At 42.4% G+C, this 19,225-nt stretch overlaps 1 protein-coding gene across 3 annotated transcripts in view; it reads left to right on the top strand.

Annotated features, from left to right (window-relative positions):
• The window catches only part of LOC121700502 (myoferlin-like), a 37,489-nt gene extending 19,177 nt beyond the window's left edge, over positions 1-18,312 (top strand). For 2 of the 3 annotated variants that reach the window (XM_042083480.1, XM_042083482.1), the window contains 38 exons: positions 260-298; positions 1,043-1,167; positions 1,380-1,493; positions 1,877-2,054; positions 2,978-3,102; positions 3,294-3,403; positions 4,407-4,599; positions 5,221-5,376; positions 5,563-5,694; positions 6,094-6,257; positions 6,608-6,722; positions 7,618-7,720; positions 8,121-8,257; positions 8,519-8,689; positions 9,018-9,102; positions 9,266-9,343; positions 9,618-9,799; positions 10,308-10,466; positions 10,666-10,767; positions 11,186-11,347; positions 11,578-11,743; positions 12,108-12,181; positions 13,050-13,061; positions 13,290-13,388; positions 13,532-13,660; positions 13,902-14,057; positions 14,306-14,397; positions 14,488-14,658; positions 15,048-15,196; positions 15,505-15,644; positions 15,759-15,847; positions 15,925-16,020; positions 16,461-16,602; positions 16,750-16,849; positions 16,982-17,175; positions 17,292-17,401; positions 17,550-17,697; positions 17,915-18,312. In XM_042083480.1, coding sequence (XP_041939414.1) covers positions 260-298; positions 1,043-1,167; positions 1,380-1,493; positions 1,877-2,054; positions 2,978-3,102; positions 3,294-3,403; positions 4,407-4,599; positions 5,221-5,376; positions 5,563-5,694; positions 6,094-6,257; positions 6,608-6,722; positions 7,618-7,720; positions 8,121-8,257; positions 8,519-8,689; positions 9,018-9,102; positions 9,266-9,343; positions 9,618-9,799; positions 10,308-10,466; positions 10,666-10,767; positions 11,186-11,347; positions 11,578-11,743; positions 12,108-12,181; positions 13,050-13,061; positions 13,290-13,388; positions 13,532-13,660; positions 13,902-14,057; positions 14,306-14,397; positions 14,488-14,658; positions 15,048-15,196; positions 15,505-15,644; positions 15,759-15,847; positions 15,925-16,020; positions 16,461-16,602; positions 16,750-16,849; positions 16,982-17,175; positions 17,292-17,401; positions 17,550-17,697; positions 17,915-17,959 — 4,742 coding nt within the window. In that variant the 3' untranslated portion in view covers positions 17,960-18,312. The remainder of the gene's footprint in view (positions 1-259; positions 299-1,042; positions 1,168-1,379; positions 1,494-1,876; positions 2,055-2,977; positions 3,103-3,293; positions 3,404-4,406; positions 4,600-5,220; positions 5,377-5,562; positions 5,695-6,093; positions 6,258-6,607; positions 6,723-7,617; positions 7,721-8,120; positions 8,258-8,518; positions 8,690-9,017; positions 9,103-9,265; positions 9,344-9,617; positions 9,800-10,307; positions 10,467-10,665; positions 10,768-11,185; positions 11,348-11,577; positions 11,744-12,107; positions 12,182-13,049; positions 13,062-13,289; positions 13,389-13,531; positions 13,661-13,901; positions 14,058-14,305; positions 14,398-14,487; positions 14,659-15,047; positions 15,197-15,504; positions 15,645-15,758; positions 15,848-15,924; positions 16,021-16,460; positions 16,603-16,749; positions 16,850-16,981; positions 17,176-17,291; positions 17,402-17,549; positions 17,698-17,914) is intronic. The other variant, XM_042083481.1, reaches the window with a different exon arrangement.
• The last annotated feature ends 913 nt before the right edge of the window (positions 18,313-19,225 follow it).

Genomic DNA, 19,225 nt, shown 5'->3' with positions numbered 1-19,225 from the left:
GGGGTTCTTTGGTGAAGCATTGTAAATATGATCACATTTGTCATTATCTAGAAATTACTTTTTTTTTTAAGACATTTCATTTCATTAATAGTCAAGATGCATACATGGTTTCCAAGTAAAATATAGTTTTAAATAATAGATTAGCTATAATAATAAATGATGCCATATAATAGCATTAGTATAGTTAAATGGATTGAGGATCATGTTAGTGCTGGCTGATTAAAATGTTTCTCTGTTTCTCTTCCTTTGGTTGGTTTAGATGAAAACTCAGAGTATGGGGCTTTATCACCACATGAAGGTTCAATCACTGATCTCTGGTGTCTGTTTATCTCTCTCTGGGTCCAAAAGATTGATATTTAATTGACTTGCAATTACATTTCTTTGCTTTATTTGAAGTAACTACTTGAGCCTTGAGAACAACCCTGCTTTAGTTAAATTTTACAATCTAAAGCTTAAAGTACCATAATTAAAAGCCAATAAAGTAATTTCTACTTAAACAGTCCAAACCCATCTCGGTCTTTTGGACTTGCTCGTGCGTCTTTACTGTCAGCTGCTGTCTTTTCGCATTTATTTCTGTGCCTCACATATCGAGATTTTTCCTATTTGTATCGTTTGACTTGCATGTTTCAGTTTCTGTAGAGTAGCTGTCTATGCGTGTGTTCATTCATTTGTATGTTTGTGTGTGTATGTGTGTGTGTGTCTGTGTCACTGCATTATTAGTGAATGCCACCTTAGCAAATAACTTCTCTTAATTGATATTTTAACCCAAGCTGTGACTCGGCCTCTATTCTCCATTCTGGGTTGGCATTCTTCTCTATGATCTGAGCATTAGACATCACAACTCTATAGACATAGGCATGCTGAAGAGCCAGTCTTCTTAATGACACGCTTTAATTAACAGTGCTGACCTAAGCCATCTAGCTTGCGCAGTGCACCAGCTCAATAACAGCTCACTAGCACCACATCTCATTCCCACTACTCACCTATGTGTGATGAAACTCTGGAGGCCCATAGGCTGACCTCTCGTGTCACTTCCTCCCAGTGCAATCTGGCGAGTCGGAGGTGGGCTTCCTCCCCACGTTTGGCCCCTGCTATGTCAACTTCTACGGAAGTCCCAGAGAGTTCACCGGGCTGCCTGACCCCTATGATGACCTCAACCTCGGGAAGGTGGGATAAGTTCCTGTCTAGCAAAACAAATGGAAAATGTCTTAAGTTTATTTTTATGATTTTATTTCTCTTAATTTCACTTGTTTGTTGGGATGGGTTCATGTGAATTAGCGGCAGCTTATTAGCTGTCAGTTGTTAAATGACAGACCTGGATCATACAGTATTATGAGCTGTGATTTGAAGTGAATGAATTGATACATTTGTTGTTTCAGGGTGAAGGTGTGGCATACAGAGGGAGAGTGCTTGTTGAGTTGTCCACTCAACTGGAGGGAAAAGTGGACAGAGAGATAGACAAAATATCCAGTGATGACATCTTGGTTGTTCAGGTAAAAATGACAGCCTTTACTCAAAACAACCTCTCATTTCATGTGAAAAGAATTCAAATCCAAATTCATGCACAAAATATTCAGATCACTTAAATTGATGAATGAATTCCTATCTGCTATAATAAATAGTAGAAATGTAAACCTGCAGCTTGTTTCAACATGCACATCTTTCTCAAGGTGAAATAAAGATAACATGTGTCCAGCATTTCTCCGGCCACCAGACTGTCATACTGTGTAGTGTGACTGTTCTGTTGCTCTGTGGGCTATGAGCACAAAGCTTTAAACCTCTGTGATGCAAATGCCTGCACACCATCCTAGACGTCCACTGCGTGCCTTGTTCAGTGCCCACTGAAGGGAACATTTTGCACGCGTGTTTTGCATAGAAATACCAACGCAGGAGGAAGTACAGCCTCTGTGCAGTGTTCCACGGGGCCTGCATGATCCAGGAACCCGGCGAGCCTATCCAGTTTGAGGTCAGCATCGGTAACTATGGCAACAAGCTGGACTCCACCTGCAAGCCCCTGGCGTCCACCACCCAGTACAGCTGTGCTGTTTTTGATGGTAAGGCACGAGTTGTAATGTGGACAAATAAACTCAGACACATGTTCTTACAATAGGTATCCAGCATGCAGTAAAGTTAAATGTCACCATAGGTAATGTGTTAATGGCCTTTGCTGTAGTGGAATTAAAGGAGCTTGCACACTGCTCCAAACGGCAACAAACTCCAACAAACACCAACAGTTGGGTCAGTGTGGGCCGGCCGTCTGTCTTTGTTGGCGTTGTTTGGATGGAGACACCACAGTGTGGCCTGGCACTTGGTTTTATGAGCATTCTAAAGACTATTTCCAACAGCTGCCAACTTTAAAATGTTTGTGGTGTTTGTTGGAGCAGTGTGCAAGCAAAAAGGACAGCTTTGGTGTAGGTTCTATCTAGACTGTGTTTTTAGATTGTCTAAAGCTTTGTTTATGATGTATACTTTTTCTGCATTGTTTGCAAGTTTTGGTCTTTAGAAAGCCCGTCGACATTTAGGAAGATGCTTCTAGACATTTTCCTACTATATATAAGTATAAGTGTATATATAAGTGTATATATATATATACTCTTTTCATCCCGTGAGGGAAATTTGGTCTCTGCATTTAACCCAATCCGTGAATTAGTGAAACGCACACAGTGAACACACAGTGAGGTGAAGCACACACTAATCCCGGCGCAGTGAGCTGCCTGCTACAACAGCGGCACTCGGGGAGCAGTGAGGGGTTAGGTGCTTTGCTCAAGGGCACTTCAGCCGTGGCCCACTGGTCGGGCTCGAACCGGCAACCCTCCGGTTACAAGTCCAGAGTGCTAACCAGTAGGCCATGGCTGCCCCATACTAATGGCTACTCTACTGAAACGGCCCGTTTCTTTCTCTTGCTTTGTGTTGGGTATGTTATGTTGATATACTATATGTTGTATGTATAACCTACTGCTCTCCTTACATCTCTAAGGGAATCACTACTACTACCTTCCCTGGGCTGACACCAAGCCTGTGGTTGTCCTCACCTCTTTCTGGGAAGACATCAGCCACAGGCTGGGTGCAGTGAACATAATCATCTACATTGCTAACAGGCTGGTGAGGAAATGGTTGTCTTATCAAGTAGATTTACTACAGTCTCTCTCATAATAGGCTACACACAGAAGAATACACACAATCTGACTGCCTACTAGAAATCTAGGCTAATATTTTGGTACAGAATGATATCTGATTACCGGTATATCAAATATTCTGCTATTTAAAGCTTAATATATTCACTCTTCTTTTAGGAAGAGAACATTGATGCTCTGAAGATAGGTATTGATGCCAAGGTCCCAGACAACCGTTTGGATGAGATCTGGGTGAAGCTTGTTAACCAGCTGGTGGATGACCTGAGCAGGTAAAATACACCTCTCTCAAATGCCTGTGACACTTTCAAATATGCAATCCTAATTTGAGAACATGACTTTCAGAATCAGAATAAGATTTTATTAGCAAAGCATGTTTGTTTTGGTTCCAGTTGTTGGTGTCACTCTATAGCAATACAGCAAATAGCCAATGACAATACATAGACAAGACCTACAGTATAGAGATTCTTGACCTCTGCAGTCTAACTAGTCCCAAAATCAGGCTATTATTCTCAGTGTCATACTTCTTCTTGGCATATTTTATAACAAAAGGATGTGTCTGTGAGAGATCCATGTTTTGGCACTGGGTCAGAGGCTTAAAATCCACTGCAAACAAGGTTGCCTTTTGGAGAAAAACAGTCCAGAACTGCCCTTCAGACTACAGACCCTGATTTAAAGGAGAAATCCGACATCCGAAATCCGAGGTTTTCACATAGATCTCCGCTTCTCGAGGTCCCCAAGTACTGTCGGTACGAGAACCCCCCCCCCCCCCCCAGCAGCCAGGCAGCTACAGCGCTACACTCTGGGGGCATGTCCGTGGGCCCCCATGTTCATGCCCCCAGAGTGTACAGCTGTAGCTGCCTGGCTATTTTAGCTGTTGGAACTAGCAGCTCGAGCTAGGTAAAACCAATTGTTTTCTTTTTTTTTCCTACCGACAGTAGGCCTACTCGGTGACCTCAAGAAATGGAGATCTATGTGAAAAACCGACCGATTTCTCCTTTAAATGACAAAGTGCAAAGCCTTGAATCTGACTAAAGCTAAATGTATTGTCAAAATGATTTGCTAATTTGATACCATGATCGCGATCCTAAGCATAGTGCTCACACACACACCACACAATACCTTTAGTCCCTGCTCAGTCTCTTGACCGACTTTGCACTGTGCCCAGTTAGAGGCTGAAAATCTAGTCTTTTGCTCTAAAAACCTGTCCACAACAACATGTCTGACTCATGACTACAGGACTCCGTGGCTAAATGTTTATGTTGTCTACTCCAGTCTCCAGTTACCGGAACTGGAGGGGATGAGCAACCTGACGACACTGGACATCCAGATCAGGAAGCTGCGTGCCCAGTCCATGGGGATGATGAAGGAGTGTGCCCAGAGGATGCTGCAGGAGGCCTCCGACATCCGGGACACGCTGGGCACCATCGAGGGCTGGCTGGAAAAACTCAAGGAGCTCGCAGAAGAGGTTCTAGAAACTTCCTATACGTTACATTTGTTTTAATGTATAATCTATATGTATTATTTGCAAGCTTTTGCCTTTTAGAAAGGTTTTTAATATACTTAGTATATATTATTTCATATTATTTTAGTGTACTTAGTATAGTATTTAAGTCAACCTACATTATCTTCACTGCTGTCTCAACTTGGTTTTTGACAGTGGGCCGGTGAAATTCTCATATTGTTGAGGTTAAGGTTCTAAGTAAAAATAGGCAAGAATATTATTTTAAAAATTAACTTAATCGGGGACCCAGGTTCGAATCCGACCTGCGGTCATATCCCGGTCCCACCCCATCTCTCTCTCCCACTTGCTTCCTGTCTCACTCTTCACTGTCCTATGCGAATAAAGGCAAAAAGGCCCAAAAAATGCACTTAAAATAATAAATAAAAAAAAATGAACTTAATGGCAGACAACACTCATTGGGGTCAAGCATCTCATGGTCTCACCTCAAGTTTAGTAATTATACAAAGATTCATATAAATACTGACAAGAGTATTAACATATAGCAGTTTCCATTGGACTACAGAGTTGCCAGTCATCTATCTCTGTAATGTTATTGGTTTTGAATGTGCTTTTGTCCCGCCTCAGCCCCAGAACAGCATGCCTGACATCATCATCTGGATGCTGCGCGGTCAGAAGAGAGTGGCCTATGCTCGAATCCCTGCCCACGAGGTGCTTTACTCCACCCAGAGCGAGGAGGCATGTGGACAGCACTGCGGGAAGACCCACAACATCTTTCTCAAGGTACACTCACTGGCTAGTGTTTCTGTCTGTCAGTCTTGTGGCATCTGAAACATTAAATACAAATTGTGTGTCTGTGTGTGAGTCTGTCTGTCTGTGTGTGAGATTATACTCTTTGTTTGCATATAGCCTCTGTCAGTTCTTGAGGGAAATGTCATGAATGGCCCTGTTTTCTGTGTACACCCCCAGTACCCCATGGACAAAAACAAAGGTCAGAAGGTCCCGGTGCAGGTGCGCTTGAACATGTGGTTGGGCCTGTCTGCTGATGAGAAGAAGTTTAACGCCTTCGCTGAGGGAACGTACAGTGTGTTTGCAGAGCTGGTTAGTTACCATTGACATGATTTGACCACCCCATGCTTTTTAGACCATTAGGAATTCAGGGTACGGTGTCTGTGATCCCTTTCGAATTGATAACCCTTTGCAATTTGATACATCTGATCATTATGTAGGGGGGAAATCTCTCAACCAGAATATCTACATACACAGTTATTATTTTCAGTGATTGTGTCATACCGGTGTGTTTTGAATGTTTTATGAATGTTCTGAAGGACATATGCATACAGTATATCATGCAAATTGAATTTCAAATTTGAAAATGCAAGTTCTTTTTCTTTTCTGCCAATATTGTAGACCGCATTCTTTCAATTCAGTGTTACAGCATCTGAAAAGTAACATATCAAACAGATTTACAAACATGGCATGTTCTCTGTGCGTTTCTAGTATGAGAACCAGGCGGAGGTGTTTGGCAAGTGGGGGACAACAGGCCTGTTGACACGGCCCAAGTTCTCTGATGTGACGGGCAGAATTAAGGTGAAGCAGGAGTACTTTATGCCCCCTAAAGGATGGGAGTGGGAAGCAGATTGGTTCATCGACCCAGAGAGGAGGTGAGGAGGCCCATGGGAAAGGGTTTGGTAGATGTTTGTGGAAGAAAACTTGTACTAATCTAACCTTGAAGTTGTGATTTCTTAGCATAGCATTGTGCAGTCATGTGATTTGAGGTACACTATGCAGGTTTAGGTATTTTTGGTGACTGTAGAGCTCCCTCTAGAGTCACGATTTATTTATATTATACTCTGCTGTTCTAAATAGCAAACTTCTCATGACTTATCTCCGCTGTACACAATGAAAATGCTTTTGTTGTGGAGGTGAAGGATTAACAACAGGCAGATCTTCAAAGAGCTATATCCACTGACGTGTGTGTGTGTGTGTGTGTGTGTGTGCACCTGCAATCTAGTCTTCTGACGGAGGCTGACGCGGGACACACAGAGTTTCTGGACGAGGTGTTTGAGAATGAAACCCGTCTCCCAGGGAGAGAGTGGAAGCCTGCGTCTGAGCCCTACACAGACGTGGTGAGCCTTTCAGACACAACCAAGCACAACAACATACATCCATACATTTTCAGATATATATTGTTGCTCCATACCCCTCAAAAAATGGGAAGTCACGCCCCTGCGTGTGTGTGTGTGTGTGTGTGTGTGTGTGTGTGTGTGTGTGTGTGTGTGTGTGTGTGTGTGTGTGTGTGTGTTGGGGGTAGGGAGGGCCCATGATCCATTTCTGCCCCAGGGCCCTGTGTGCTTGTCAGCCACACTCTCTTACCTCTGCTACCAGTTCTGCATATTCTGATTTCTTCCTTTCAAAAGTTTCCTCATTCCTCACAAATATATAGTAAGAGGAACTACCAGCAAACTGAAATGCAGATAAACTGCTATTTTCATTACATGTAGTTTACTTCTTCCCCAAAATAAACAGATATTTGACTCTGTTCTTTTTTCAATTTTGCATGAACACATGAACTAGGGCCCTGTAATGGCAAGCACTCGTAACAACATGGATAACACAACATGAAACCCCTTTAAGGACTGTCATGAATGACTTTACCGCCTGGTCATTTTAAGCTGCTTTTGTAGGCATAATAGTTATGGTTGTTTTCAAAGTAAATTAGTCATACGTCTGCTTTTATCGTTTTGTCATGCCATTGTTGATGCTGAAATGTAATTTTAGTTCAACATGATGTAGCCAGATTGTTTGTTGTGCGGACAGCCATATACAGTCGATGAGTGCAGTAGTCACACAAAACCTTATACTGTATGTTCTGCTGGATGGGAAATGTCTTTATAAGCATCCGCTAAACTGATTTAATGTAAACTATAAAGCAGCACAATGAGATGTGTGAAGTTTATAAGTTGTGTTCCGTTTCACTGTGTGTGTTGGTTGCTTTCAGTTGTGCGTGTTGTGTGATTTCAGAACGGGGAGAAGGCCCAGAGTCCGGCTGAGATTGAGTGTCCATCTGGCTGGGCGTGGGAGGACGCCTGGAGCTTTGACATCAATCGAGCTGTGGATGAGAAAGGTTGGACACTCACTGCCACGTGACCACTGTGAACACTCTACAAGCTGCATTTTTGAGGATTCTTTTCATGAGAAGTCATCAGAAGGGGCCTATATCTCAATATTTGAATCTTGGTTCTCAACAGTCTTAAGCTAGAACCTGATTATGCCACCTTAACTCAGTTTGTAAATTCTTCAATGCACATTGAGGGTCCTCAATTCTGCTTGGGCTCTGATGATTGCCGCTTGCCTCTATATTTCAGTTTAGTTGGACTTCATTTTTATTTACACTGATAATGAATGTGTGGAAGCAAACAATGACTAGTACAATGTCAGCACTTTACAGAACCCATTTTATTCTTGACATTTTTGTCCCAATTATGTCTGTCTAATGTCTATGTGTGATATATGTTGGTATGCAGGATGGGAGTATGGCATCACCATCCCTCCAGATGACAAGCCCAAGTCCTGGGTGCCTGCTGAGAAGATGTACCATGTGCACCGGCGGAAGAGGTTGATCCGGCCCAGGAAGAGGGTAGCTGCTGGGACCTCTACTGAGGTCAGTTTAGAGTGGGCCCTCTGGACCATCACTGTGCTGCCATTGGACTGTTTCAAAACATGAATTTAGATGAGTGCTGCAAAGGTCTAATGTGTTGGCTAATGGGATATGTCTCTAATTTAATCTTCCTAGTGAAATTACAGTAGGCCGTTACTGGTTTAGTTGTGTACTGATTTTATGTGAGTAATGATTTAAAACATTGGTGTTCATTGGTTGCTCGTTGACTGTTTGATATTTTTCATATTCTTTTCTGATTGGTAGAGGAGAGATGTTGGAGATCCAGAGGGCTGGGAATACACCTCTCTGATTGGCTGGAAGTTCCACAAGAAGGAGCGCTCGTCAGACACATTCCGCCGACGGCGATGGAGGAGGAAGATGGCTCCTGCCAACCGTGTTGGAGCGTCAGCCATCTTCAACCTGGAGGGGGCACTGGTGAGTAGCTGTTTTCAGGGTCTTGTCCATACTGTTTATCTCTATTTTATTGCTAGTTTTAGAGGGCTACAAAGAAACTCATGATGGTCAATCAATCAATCTACCAGACAATTTTTGAAATTTCAACATCTCAATACAGTATCATTTAGCGGTCATCGCTGGTTGTAAAACTCACCATAAGTACATGGATTTTTCTGTTATTAATTTAAAGAATGTTAGCCAAATTGGATAAATGTATTTGAAAATGAATGGTATGGTGAAGTGTTGCTGTTGTTGATGCATGAACTCCAGGGATTGCTGATGCCTCTCCTCTCCTCTGTGTTTGCAGAGCATAGATCATGAGGACAAGGGCTCTAAGGAAGCCAGCAAAGCATTCGGTGCCAACACTCCCACTGTCTCCTGTACATTTGACCGTAAGAACACTTGATTTTTCAGTATGTCATTACTGACATATATGTAGTGCAAAATATGATTTAGGGGTCTAAATTGCTTAGTATACAGGTGCATTTGTGTGCTATGTTCGATGAACGGATGAAGGTCGAGTAATGTTGACATTTTCTTCCCCTTGTCTTATAGGAGCCTCTGTCTATCACCTGCGAGTGTATGTTTACCAGGCCAGGAACCTCATGGCCTTGGACAAAGACAGCTTCTCTGGTAATAGAGCATGCTGCTCAATTTGATTTTTACAGCATCATGCAGTTTCAGCATGTACTGTAAGCTCAATAATTATCTCAATATCAATGATGCGATCATGCTGTGATTACAGGGTGGTTTGTATTTGATCAACTGTGTTGTAGAACATGAACTTCAATGAAGAAGATGACTCCACCCGATTATCATGCTACAGCAATTGGGGATGTTTGCTATTCTTGTTGTTATTCTGCGATTACAAAAAAACGTAACCCATCCTTCCTGTCACCCCGAAAAGATCCTTACACGCACGTGTCCTTCTTGCACATGAGCAAAACTACGGAGACGGTGAAGTCCTCCCTGAACCCGACGTGGGACCAGACTCTGATCTTCAACAGTGTGGAGGTCTACGGAGACCCGCAGGCCCTGCAGCACAACCCTCCCCCCGTGGTGCTGGAGATCTACGACAAAGACCAAGTGGTGGGTAGTTGCATGGATCCACAAACAAAGCCATATCGGTTACATATGAGCATATATGGCACAGCGTAGAAAATCATTTTAACACTACAGGGTTCCCACTCTTAAGTCAATTATAAAATTCCATGTCTTTTTCGCTGACTTTCCATGACAAAAAAATATGAATCGAGCAAGATTCTACTCAAGCAAGCAGTAAAGCTAATAAACAGACATCCACCGATTGTGGAAATATATTTATATTTATGGTGCAGATGGTCTGTGGATTAAAGAATATTTGTGAGAAATGTGGAGACATTTTCTATCAGAACAGCATTTGTTTGTTTACCTAAAATTCTACTTTGGCCCTACAGTATTTAAGTGAATGTTTGGACTCATCCATAGATTTGCCACAGCATGCATATTTCCTACAGAAAGTATGTCAGAGCCATGAACTCCCTTAGGAGTAGCTTTAAACACTGGATCTAGCCTACTGGAGCCGTTTGTACATCTTCAGTGTTGATTCTCCCCCCAGGGGAAGGATGAGCTGCTGGGCAGGAGCCTGTGCAAGCCCCTGGTGAAGCTGCACCCAGGCATGGACGGCTCCCCCAAACTACTCTGGAAGCCAGTCATGCAGAAGGGAGAGCACGTAGGGGACATCCTGGTCTCCGCAGAGCTCATTCTGAAGGATAAGGTATGTGTGTGCGTGTGTGTGTGTGTGTGTGTGCGCGCGCGTGTGTTTGTGTGCGTGTGTGTGCGCGCGCGTGTGTTTGTGTGCGCGCGTGTGTGTGTGTGTGTGTGTGCGTATGTGTGTGCGTGTGTGTGTTAGATAAATGAGTGTATATTCATCTACATTGTAAGCAGTGGTGACTGTGTGATTGTCCCCTCTGCAGGGCAATGACACAGACCTGCCCCTGGTCCCTCCTAAGAGGGGGGAGAAGCTGTACATGGTGCCCCAGGGTGTGAGGCCTGTGGTCCAGCTCACTGCCATTGAGGTAAGAGGAGTCGAGTGGTCAGCAAAGGGCCTTTTCTGTCCTTAATGTAGGAGAAGCTCTGCCTATATGTGCCTATAGTCCACATCTGCCTATATATCTGCCTATCATATGTTGTGTATAGGGAAACTGGGTGCTAGACTGTCTCTAATGATATAAAATCCTGCATGGAGTTGGATCAGTTGAGCACAAGTCCTGTCATAAGTTTGAATATAAGTTTGAATATAAAATACATAAAAGTGTGAATATAAAAAACAACTAGGTTTGAAATGACAAAATGCTAAAATTTAATTGGTTGCAGCATCCTGTAGTCATTTACTGTCAACTTTTAGTATGGGGAATGTGCAGACCGTCCCAGCTATTGTGTAAAAGTAAAGTAAGGTGAAAGCTCAGCTCAAATCCCATTGTGTGTTGGTATCAGATTTTGGCGTGGGGATTACGTAACATGAAGGCGTACCAGCTAGCCAGCGTGTCGTCTCCCAGTCTGGTGGTGGAGTGCGGGGGCGAGGTGGTCCACTCCGCCACCATCAAGAACATGAAGAAGAGCCCCAACTTCCCAGTCTCCGTCCTCTTCCTCAAAGTGGTGAGAAGAATTAATTTATGTTGTCCAATTAAAATATAGAAAAGGTCGTAACACTGTGGGAATGGTATAATCCACAGAAATCTAATTTCTCTTAGACTCTGTATATCTTCGCCCCTCAACCCCCAAGGTTTTCTTCCGAATAGAGACAACAGTTGAATCTTCTAGTTCAGTTTCCAAACTTCCACCCAAGGGCAGTGTCTGACCAGCACTGCTGTCTGTGTTCCCCGCAGCTCCTTCCCAAAGAGGAGATGTACACGCCCCCCATTGTGCTGAAAGTCATCGACCACCGGCCATTTGGCAGGAAGCCTGTGGTGGGCCAGTGCACCATCGTGTCCCTGGAGGGGTTCCGCTGTGACCCCTTCGAAATCAGATCCGATATGTCCATGACCTCCAAAAGTATGACTGTTTATCCATTATCAGTGTGATTGATCGTTATTGTCCTCTTTTGACTTGTGCTTTGTCTGATGTGGTCTTCAGAGGATTTTATCTCCCAATGGAATTGTAAGGTCGGCTGGCTAGATCTGTTGTTGTTGTTGTTGTTGTTGTTGTTAAACTTGAACCTATGACCTTGAATGGTGTTGGCACTGATTTCAAGCGTTACAAAAATATTTGATGTACTATACAGTCTCCACATAGCACATCCATTTCGCTGTGATAGCAGAGCAGTCCAAAGACTGAAGTCTGCCTCACCATAGTAATGAAGTCTGTCTCTGTATTTACACATAAATAATTAAGTGTACATGAATACTTTGTGTTGCAGTGGCTTTGATGGCGTCTCCTCCTCGTGACCTTGCTATAAATATGGATGACAGCAGACCACTACTGGCAGCAGAGGTATAATATACTAGACCATACTCATTCTTTGAACCCACCTATCTTTATGTGACATTTGCCCTTCGTTGTCAGTACTTAAAGCTTTGTAGTGTCCATATTTTGTTCTTTTTATGGTGTATATTTGAAGCATGTTAACATCATATATCCCATATGTCTTTTATGATGGTCTCCAAACACGTCATATAACCCACATTCATTTCACTTGTTGGTCAACATTCTGACTTCCAGTTTCTGCATGGTATGTCTGCTGCAGTAGACAAAATGGTCCCCACCCCTCACCATATAGTATGTACTCCACAGTCCCAAGCATGAGTAGCTGATTAATCAGTAAAGAAAACATGAGCTCCAACGTGGGGTTCTCATTTTCTGAAGCAATTTCATGAATTGGTTCATGAAATTCAGTTCCTGACTCATTTAATTCATTTGATGCTTCCTGGCTCAAAGGAGAAGTGTACAATTGTTTGCTATCTTTGGGGAGTTGGCAGTTAGCAAAGGTGATTTTAACAGGACATGCATAAAAACACACAAACATTTATTGCTCTGCTTGCCTCTAGTTTATAAGTGCCTAACTTACATGCCATGTAAATGACCTTGCTTTCTTCCATGACATGGTGAATGATTATGTAAATTAGAATTCATTATTTTGAATGAATGCTAATTCTGGAAGTGTTCTTTGTTGTGCATCTCTCAGAGGGTTCGTTTGTGATCTATGATTTAAAACAATGATAATCATTTCTATCAATCAACATGAAATCAGCACCAGCGTTAAATTAATCTAAATTCAGCATGTATGAAATTTACTATCATTTCAATTGTTGTTCACCTGTTAGATTCTAATGCTGCTTCTTTTTTCTTCACTCTTTGTCAGCGTGTGGAGAAGGTAAGAATTTGTCTTTAAAATTAATTTTTTGATTTTGTGATAAGTCGACTAAGTAAATACATGAGCGAGGACTCAAGTGAAGTATTTTAAACTTTAAAACTATACTTTATACTTCAGACAGTCCTGTTGAAATCCTGTTAGGCTTGGGCAGTTAATAGTCCATATTATTTCACACCCTTACCCTGTTGTTTGTCTTCCCATTTAATAACCCCATAAATGTTATTGCAGGAAAAAGAGGTGGTTGACTGGTGGAGTAAATTCTACGCCTCCATTGGACAGCATGAGAAGTGCGGCCCCTACAGTCAGAAGGGATATGACACTCTCAAAGTGAGTAGGACCTTTCATTTCAGTGTTTCTTTTAAATGTCACATGTCATCCTCAAGTAATATAATTGGTCACTATTCATATACAAACGTTGGTTGACTGTTGGGTCATCAGTTAATATCCGTGTTGTTTGAATGGCTTGTCAGGTGTATGACAAGGAACTGGAGAAAATTGAGGAGTTCAAGGGGCTAACAGATTTCTGTAGCACCTTCCAGCTGCTAAGGGGCAAGAATGAACATGGGGAAAATGACCCCTCAGTTGTTGGAGAATTCAAGGTCAGGCCCTTTTTGTTGTTATTGAAAATTTGTACAAAGTTGTTCTAAAACTTAACTTACTTAACGTTTATCGGAACTAAACGTTATAGAAAACCTTTAGAAAGATTGTTTTAAACTTGCTTGCTACCAAGAGGAAGTGGAAGGAGTTTTAAAACGGAACTTTTTTATTTTAATTTTTAATTTTAATTTTTTAAGATTCCTCCAGTGGCACACTGACTCTTTCGTCCCTTGTGTCCCTCAGGGCTCGTTTAAGGTGTACCCCCTCTCTGATGACCCTGGGGTCACCCCCCCACCCCGGCAGTTTCGGGAGCTCCCGGAGAGTGGGCCCCAGGAGTGCCTGGTGCGGATCTATGTGGTGCAGGCTTTGGACCTCCAGCCCAAAGACAACAATGGCCGGGTCAGGCTCTCTTAACTCAGGGGATCTATGCTCAGAGGGGTCTAAAGCATATAGAAACCGTCATCTATGGTGTTGAGCAGCTCTAGGCCTCAATCAGGAGTTTATACTGTATAGTGGGTGCTACTGTATGATCAAGCATCATTTTTAGATCTGATTATTGACATTTTTTCTATTTCAGGAGATTTCAGGATTATTTCACCTGTTTAATGTCCTGTGTCTAAAGATCTTTTTTTCTCCTCCATGTTCAGTGTGATCCATATATAAAGTTATCTTTGGGAAGGAAGACTATTGATGACCGGGACAACTATTTACCAAACACCACAAGCCCTGTGTTTGGAAGGTAATGTGTGCAACATCAAGATATTTATTTGTTTGTTTTATGACCAAGCACCTGCTTCATGCTAGAACTGAATCTCCCTGTCTGCTGCAGGATGTTTGAGCTATCATGCTTCCTCCCACAAGACAAAGACCTGAAGATTTCTGTCTATGATTATGACCTGTTGACCCGAGATGAAAAAGTCGGAGAGACGGTGATCGACTTGGAAAACCGCTTCCTCTCTCGTTTTGGTTCCTACTGTGGTTTGCCTCAGACCTACTGCATGTAAGAACCCTTTTCCAGTTGCACTTATACAATTGAACTCCATACATTATGGACCTTGTTTGAATGAATGTCTGTTCTGGTCTAACTTAGTCACTGATCACTGATCAGAAGATGAAGCATTCTTAAGTTTTACTTGTCAGGGTGTTGTCAGGGTATTGACTGCATAGTTTTGTGACCCTTGTACAAAATCAAAAAAGTAATAACAGCTTTTACAGCACCATGAGATCTATCAAGGCAACTAGCAAGCTACGATCTATCAGTTCCAGATATGCCTATGTTGTATTCAAGGCATGTCTGATATCAGTTTGCTGGTGTGTCTGCTAGATTTAGGGAGAAATATCCATAAAGCCCCATCATGACTTAACTTCTATGATGCCTGACTCTTGCAGCTCTGGCATTAACCAGTGGAGGGACCAGCTGAAGCCCTCTCAGATCCTCCAGAATCTGGCCCGGCTCAAGGGCATCTCTCCGCCCCGGACTGAGGACAACGGAAACACATTGCACTTCGCTGGAAAACAGCACAGCTTGGAAGAATTTGGTGAGCCTTTCCTAATATGCACACTCATTTGAGATTATTGAGTTTATTGATTAAGGAAAACATCATAGTGCCTGATTTGTTTTTGAAGAGTGGGTATAGTATGCTCACTTACTGTACATTATAAAGTCCAAAAATATTGCAGATATACATTTAGTTTTGGTGTTCTTGGTAACAGTTTGAGTGTTTTTATTCCAACATGGTTTGTTGTATCTAGAATAAGCATCACAGCCTCTCCATATAATATCTTGGCCTTGGACTTTGAAAGTCTGTGTATGTTTTCAGTCTCATGTAGTGATGTGTGTTTGTAGAGGCGAACAAGGTGATGCACCAGCACTTGGGTCCACCTGCTGAGCGCATTGCACTGCATGTGCTTAGAACTCATGGCCTAGTTCCAGAACACGTGGAGACCAGAACCCTCTACAGCAGCTTCCAGCCCACTCTCTCTCAGGTACAGGCACACAGACACACAGACACGCAGGCATGCAGACACGCTTACTCATGGTTCTGAAATTAAAAATCCTCCTCTCCCCGTCTTATGTTTCAAATACTTTCCGCTTTGTAGGGGAGTCTTCAAATGTGGGTGGACATTTTCCCCAAAAGCTTAGGCCTTCCAGGACCTCCCTTTGAGATCTCCCCCCGCAAGGCCCAAAAGTAAGACACAAGCCAACATTCATTTAGCTGTTCAAAGCATTATTTCTGAATATTGAATACAACTTCTTTTGCATCAGACATTTCCTGCGTGTCGTTGTCTGGAACACCACCGATGTGATTCTGGATGAGACAAGTGTTACAGGGGAGAGGATGAGCGACATCTATGTCAAAGGGTAAGAGGCACCACCAGGGAGGTGAACATTCAAGCTATATTGCCTCTGTGAGTACTGTATCAGACTAGACCTTTTATCAGGGCTGCTATTCTGACATGAAGTCATGGGCAAGAACAGATATGACCAATTACGTTCTCTTCAATTGAACTAATATTAGAATCTGAACCTTAATTCACATTGTTAGTAAAACCTGCGTTTGTCCTACTATTTCGTGTCAAAAACGGCTGCTGCATAAAAGGTCTATTGGACAAATTAGAAAAGAAATCCCTGCTACTAGATGGGATAGCCAGTTTGAATAAGATGGTGTGTGAAATCCTGAAGTCTATGTATTACTGTGTTGTGTTTAGACGTAGTAATGAACTTATTTGTGAATGAATTAACCTCTTTAGTGCAGATACAGTTACCTAGAGTGATTTGTTTGTTTTTATTGACTTTCTCAGCTGGATGCCAGGCATGGAGGATGACAAGCAGAAGACTGATGTGCACTATCGCTCCCTGGATGGAGACGGCAACTTCAACTGGAGATATGTGTTTCCCTTTGAGTACCTGCCTGCTGAACAGCTGTGCCTTGTCTCTAAAAAGGTGAGTTCTGTTTCGTTCATTTTTTTTATTCTATATTTTAGATGAATTCTTTATTCATATTTTTTTACATTATTTTGTTTTTTTCTTTTGTTGAGTATACACTTTCTATCCACGTTTTGTCATTAAATCCATTTTTATTTCAAATAGGAACACTTTTGGAGTCTTGACAAGACTGAGTTTAGGATACCGCCTAAGCTGATCATTCAGATATGGGATAATGACAAATTTTCACTGGATGACTACCTTGGTGAGTCTTGATGAGGGGAACTGTTTTTAGTCCTGCATAATTTTCAAAATGTATTTCAGTCCCCAGCTGACGTGTCATGGGATGTAATTGACAATAATCAATGGAGTTTTGTCCTCTCTCTCTCTGTAACAGGTTCCGTTGAACTTGACTTGCATAACCTCATAGCACCAACAAAGATGTCACACAAGTGCAGTATTGACATGCTGTCAAAAGAGGGTGAAATTCCTCACCAGAAGTGGGATGTGACCAAGTCACTCTTCCACCAGAAGGCTGTTAGAGGGTGGTGGCCCTGTGTGGTTGAGAAGGATGGCAAAAAAGAGCTTGGTGTAAGTACATCTATATTTTACAAAGGGGATCTCTAGAGGCTATCTATTGGAGTAGTTGGTTACATCCGGTTACACTTTGTGTGTGTGTGTGTGTGTGTGTGCTTTGTGGTCTCCAGGGGAAGGTGGAGTTGTCTCTGGAGATAGTGTCTGAAACTGAGGCAGACGAAAGACCGGCAGGAAAAGGCCGCGATGACCCAAACATGCACCCAAAACTGGACCCACCAAAGTAAGATGATCATGACTTAAGTAAAAATACATGTAAATCCACAAGTCTATTTAGTTTTGCTATTTAACAAGTGTAAAGCATCTTAATGGTATACTGAAACTAATGATGAAGGAAATTAATATCCCTTGTTACTTCTGCTGTTTAACAGCCGTCCTGAAACATCCTTCTTCTGGTTCACTAATCCATGTAAGACCATGAAGTTCATTGTGTGGCGAAGGTTTAAATGGTTGTTCATTGGGCTGATCCTGCTCATCGTGGTCTTGCTCTTCATTGGAATCCTGCTGTATTCACTTCCGGTAAGCACCAATCTACGTTACAGCAGAAAAGGATCAGCTTGTGCATGATTCTGTTTTGTATTTCTTGAAGGTCATGTGGCTTTGTTTTCATTTCAGTAGTTAACTGATTAGTTAAGCACAGTTATGTCTTTACCTTCACACCATTGTAATGGGTAGGTTTCCTAATGTGTGAGATCAGCTGTCTGATGGTGGCATATTATTTTCTGGCTGCTTTCAGAACTACATTTCAATGAAGATTGTGAAGCCGTTTTCAGCAAGATGACCTGTTCCAGATGAGGAACCAAAGAATTTGAAGCCGTCATAAAATTGAAAGCACTAACTGCCGACTTTTTTTTTTTTTTTTTTTAACTGTTTTATGGAATGCTTGTATTTTAACGAACATTTGTCTGCAGATCTTTATAAAATATGTCACTTCAGTGGTTTTAAATGTTCTATATTCAATTACATTATGTCACATCCTTTTAATGGTCTCATGCTGGTTCTTACACATCTGTCTGTTAAGGTTAAGGAAAGTTTGAGTACTTTTTTTCCAGTTTTGCACTTTGAAATGTTGTTTCATACTTTTATATATGGAATTATATGTGGGCCTAATGAAATAAATGAATAATTAAAATACTTCATGTTCTGCTATTTTATTACATATACAGTAAATAGCCTACATTACAGATTGCAATTTAGTAGACCTCCCTCCCTACTCCCTCTTCACCCACGACTGCGCACCTGTTTATGGCTCCAGTGCCATAATCAAGTTGGCAGATGACACCACAGTGGTGGGCCTGATCAGAGAGGAGGATGAAGCAGCATATAGAGAGGAGGTTCAGCACCTAGCTATGTGGTGCAAAAACAATAACCTGGCACTCAATACCCAGAAGACCAAGGAGATCATTGTGGATTTCAGGAGGGCCAAGAGCAGGGCACACATCCCCCTCCACATCAGCGGTGCTGAGGTGGAACGTGTGTCTAGCTTTAAGTTCCTTGGGGTACACATCACTGAAAATCTTTCTTGGTCTCTCAACTCCTCCAGTCTGGTGAAGGCCTTAACTTTCTACGAACCCTGAAGAAAGCACACCTATGTCCTAGGATTCTAACAGACTTCTACTGTTGTACCGTTGAGAGCATACTCACTAACTGCAGCTCTGAATGGTACGGCAACTGCAGCGCTTCTGATCGCAAGGCACTACAAAGAGTAGTAAAATCTGCCCAAAGGACTACTGGCTCCCAACTCCCCTCCATCCACAACACATTTCATAAATACTGTACAAACAAAGCCAAATCCATTGTCAAGGATGCCACCCACCCACCCACACCAGGGTGTTTTCAGTCTACTCCCGTCTGGCAGGCGATACAGGAGCCTGCGCTCCCGCACCAGCAGGCTCAGGTACAGCTTCTTTTCAGAGGCTGTAACACTGCTGAACAAAACCACACCTCCTGTCTAGCATTTGCACTTTAGCTGTTACTAGTTTACCTGTTTACTTTTTACTACTGCACTGTTTACCTGATTACATTTACTCCTACACTGTTTTACCTA

This window comes from Alosa sapidissima, chromosome 24 (genome assembly GCF_018492685.1).
Source record: "Alosa sapidissima isolate fAloSap1 chromosome 24, fAloSap1.pri, whole genome shotgun sequence".
Classification (NCBI taxonomy): Eukaryota; Metazoa; Chordata; class Actinopteri; order Clupeiformes; family Clupeidae; genus Alosa; species Alosa sapidissima.
Note: the sequence above shows the minus strand (reverse complement) of the source record. Positions and strands in the feature narration are given on the sequence as shown.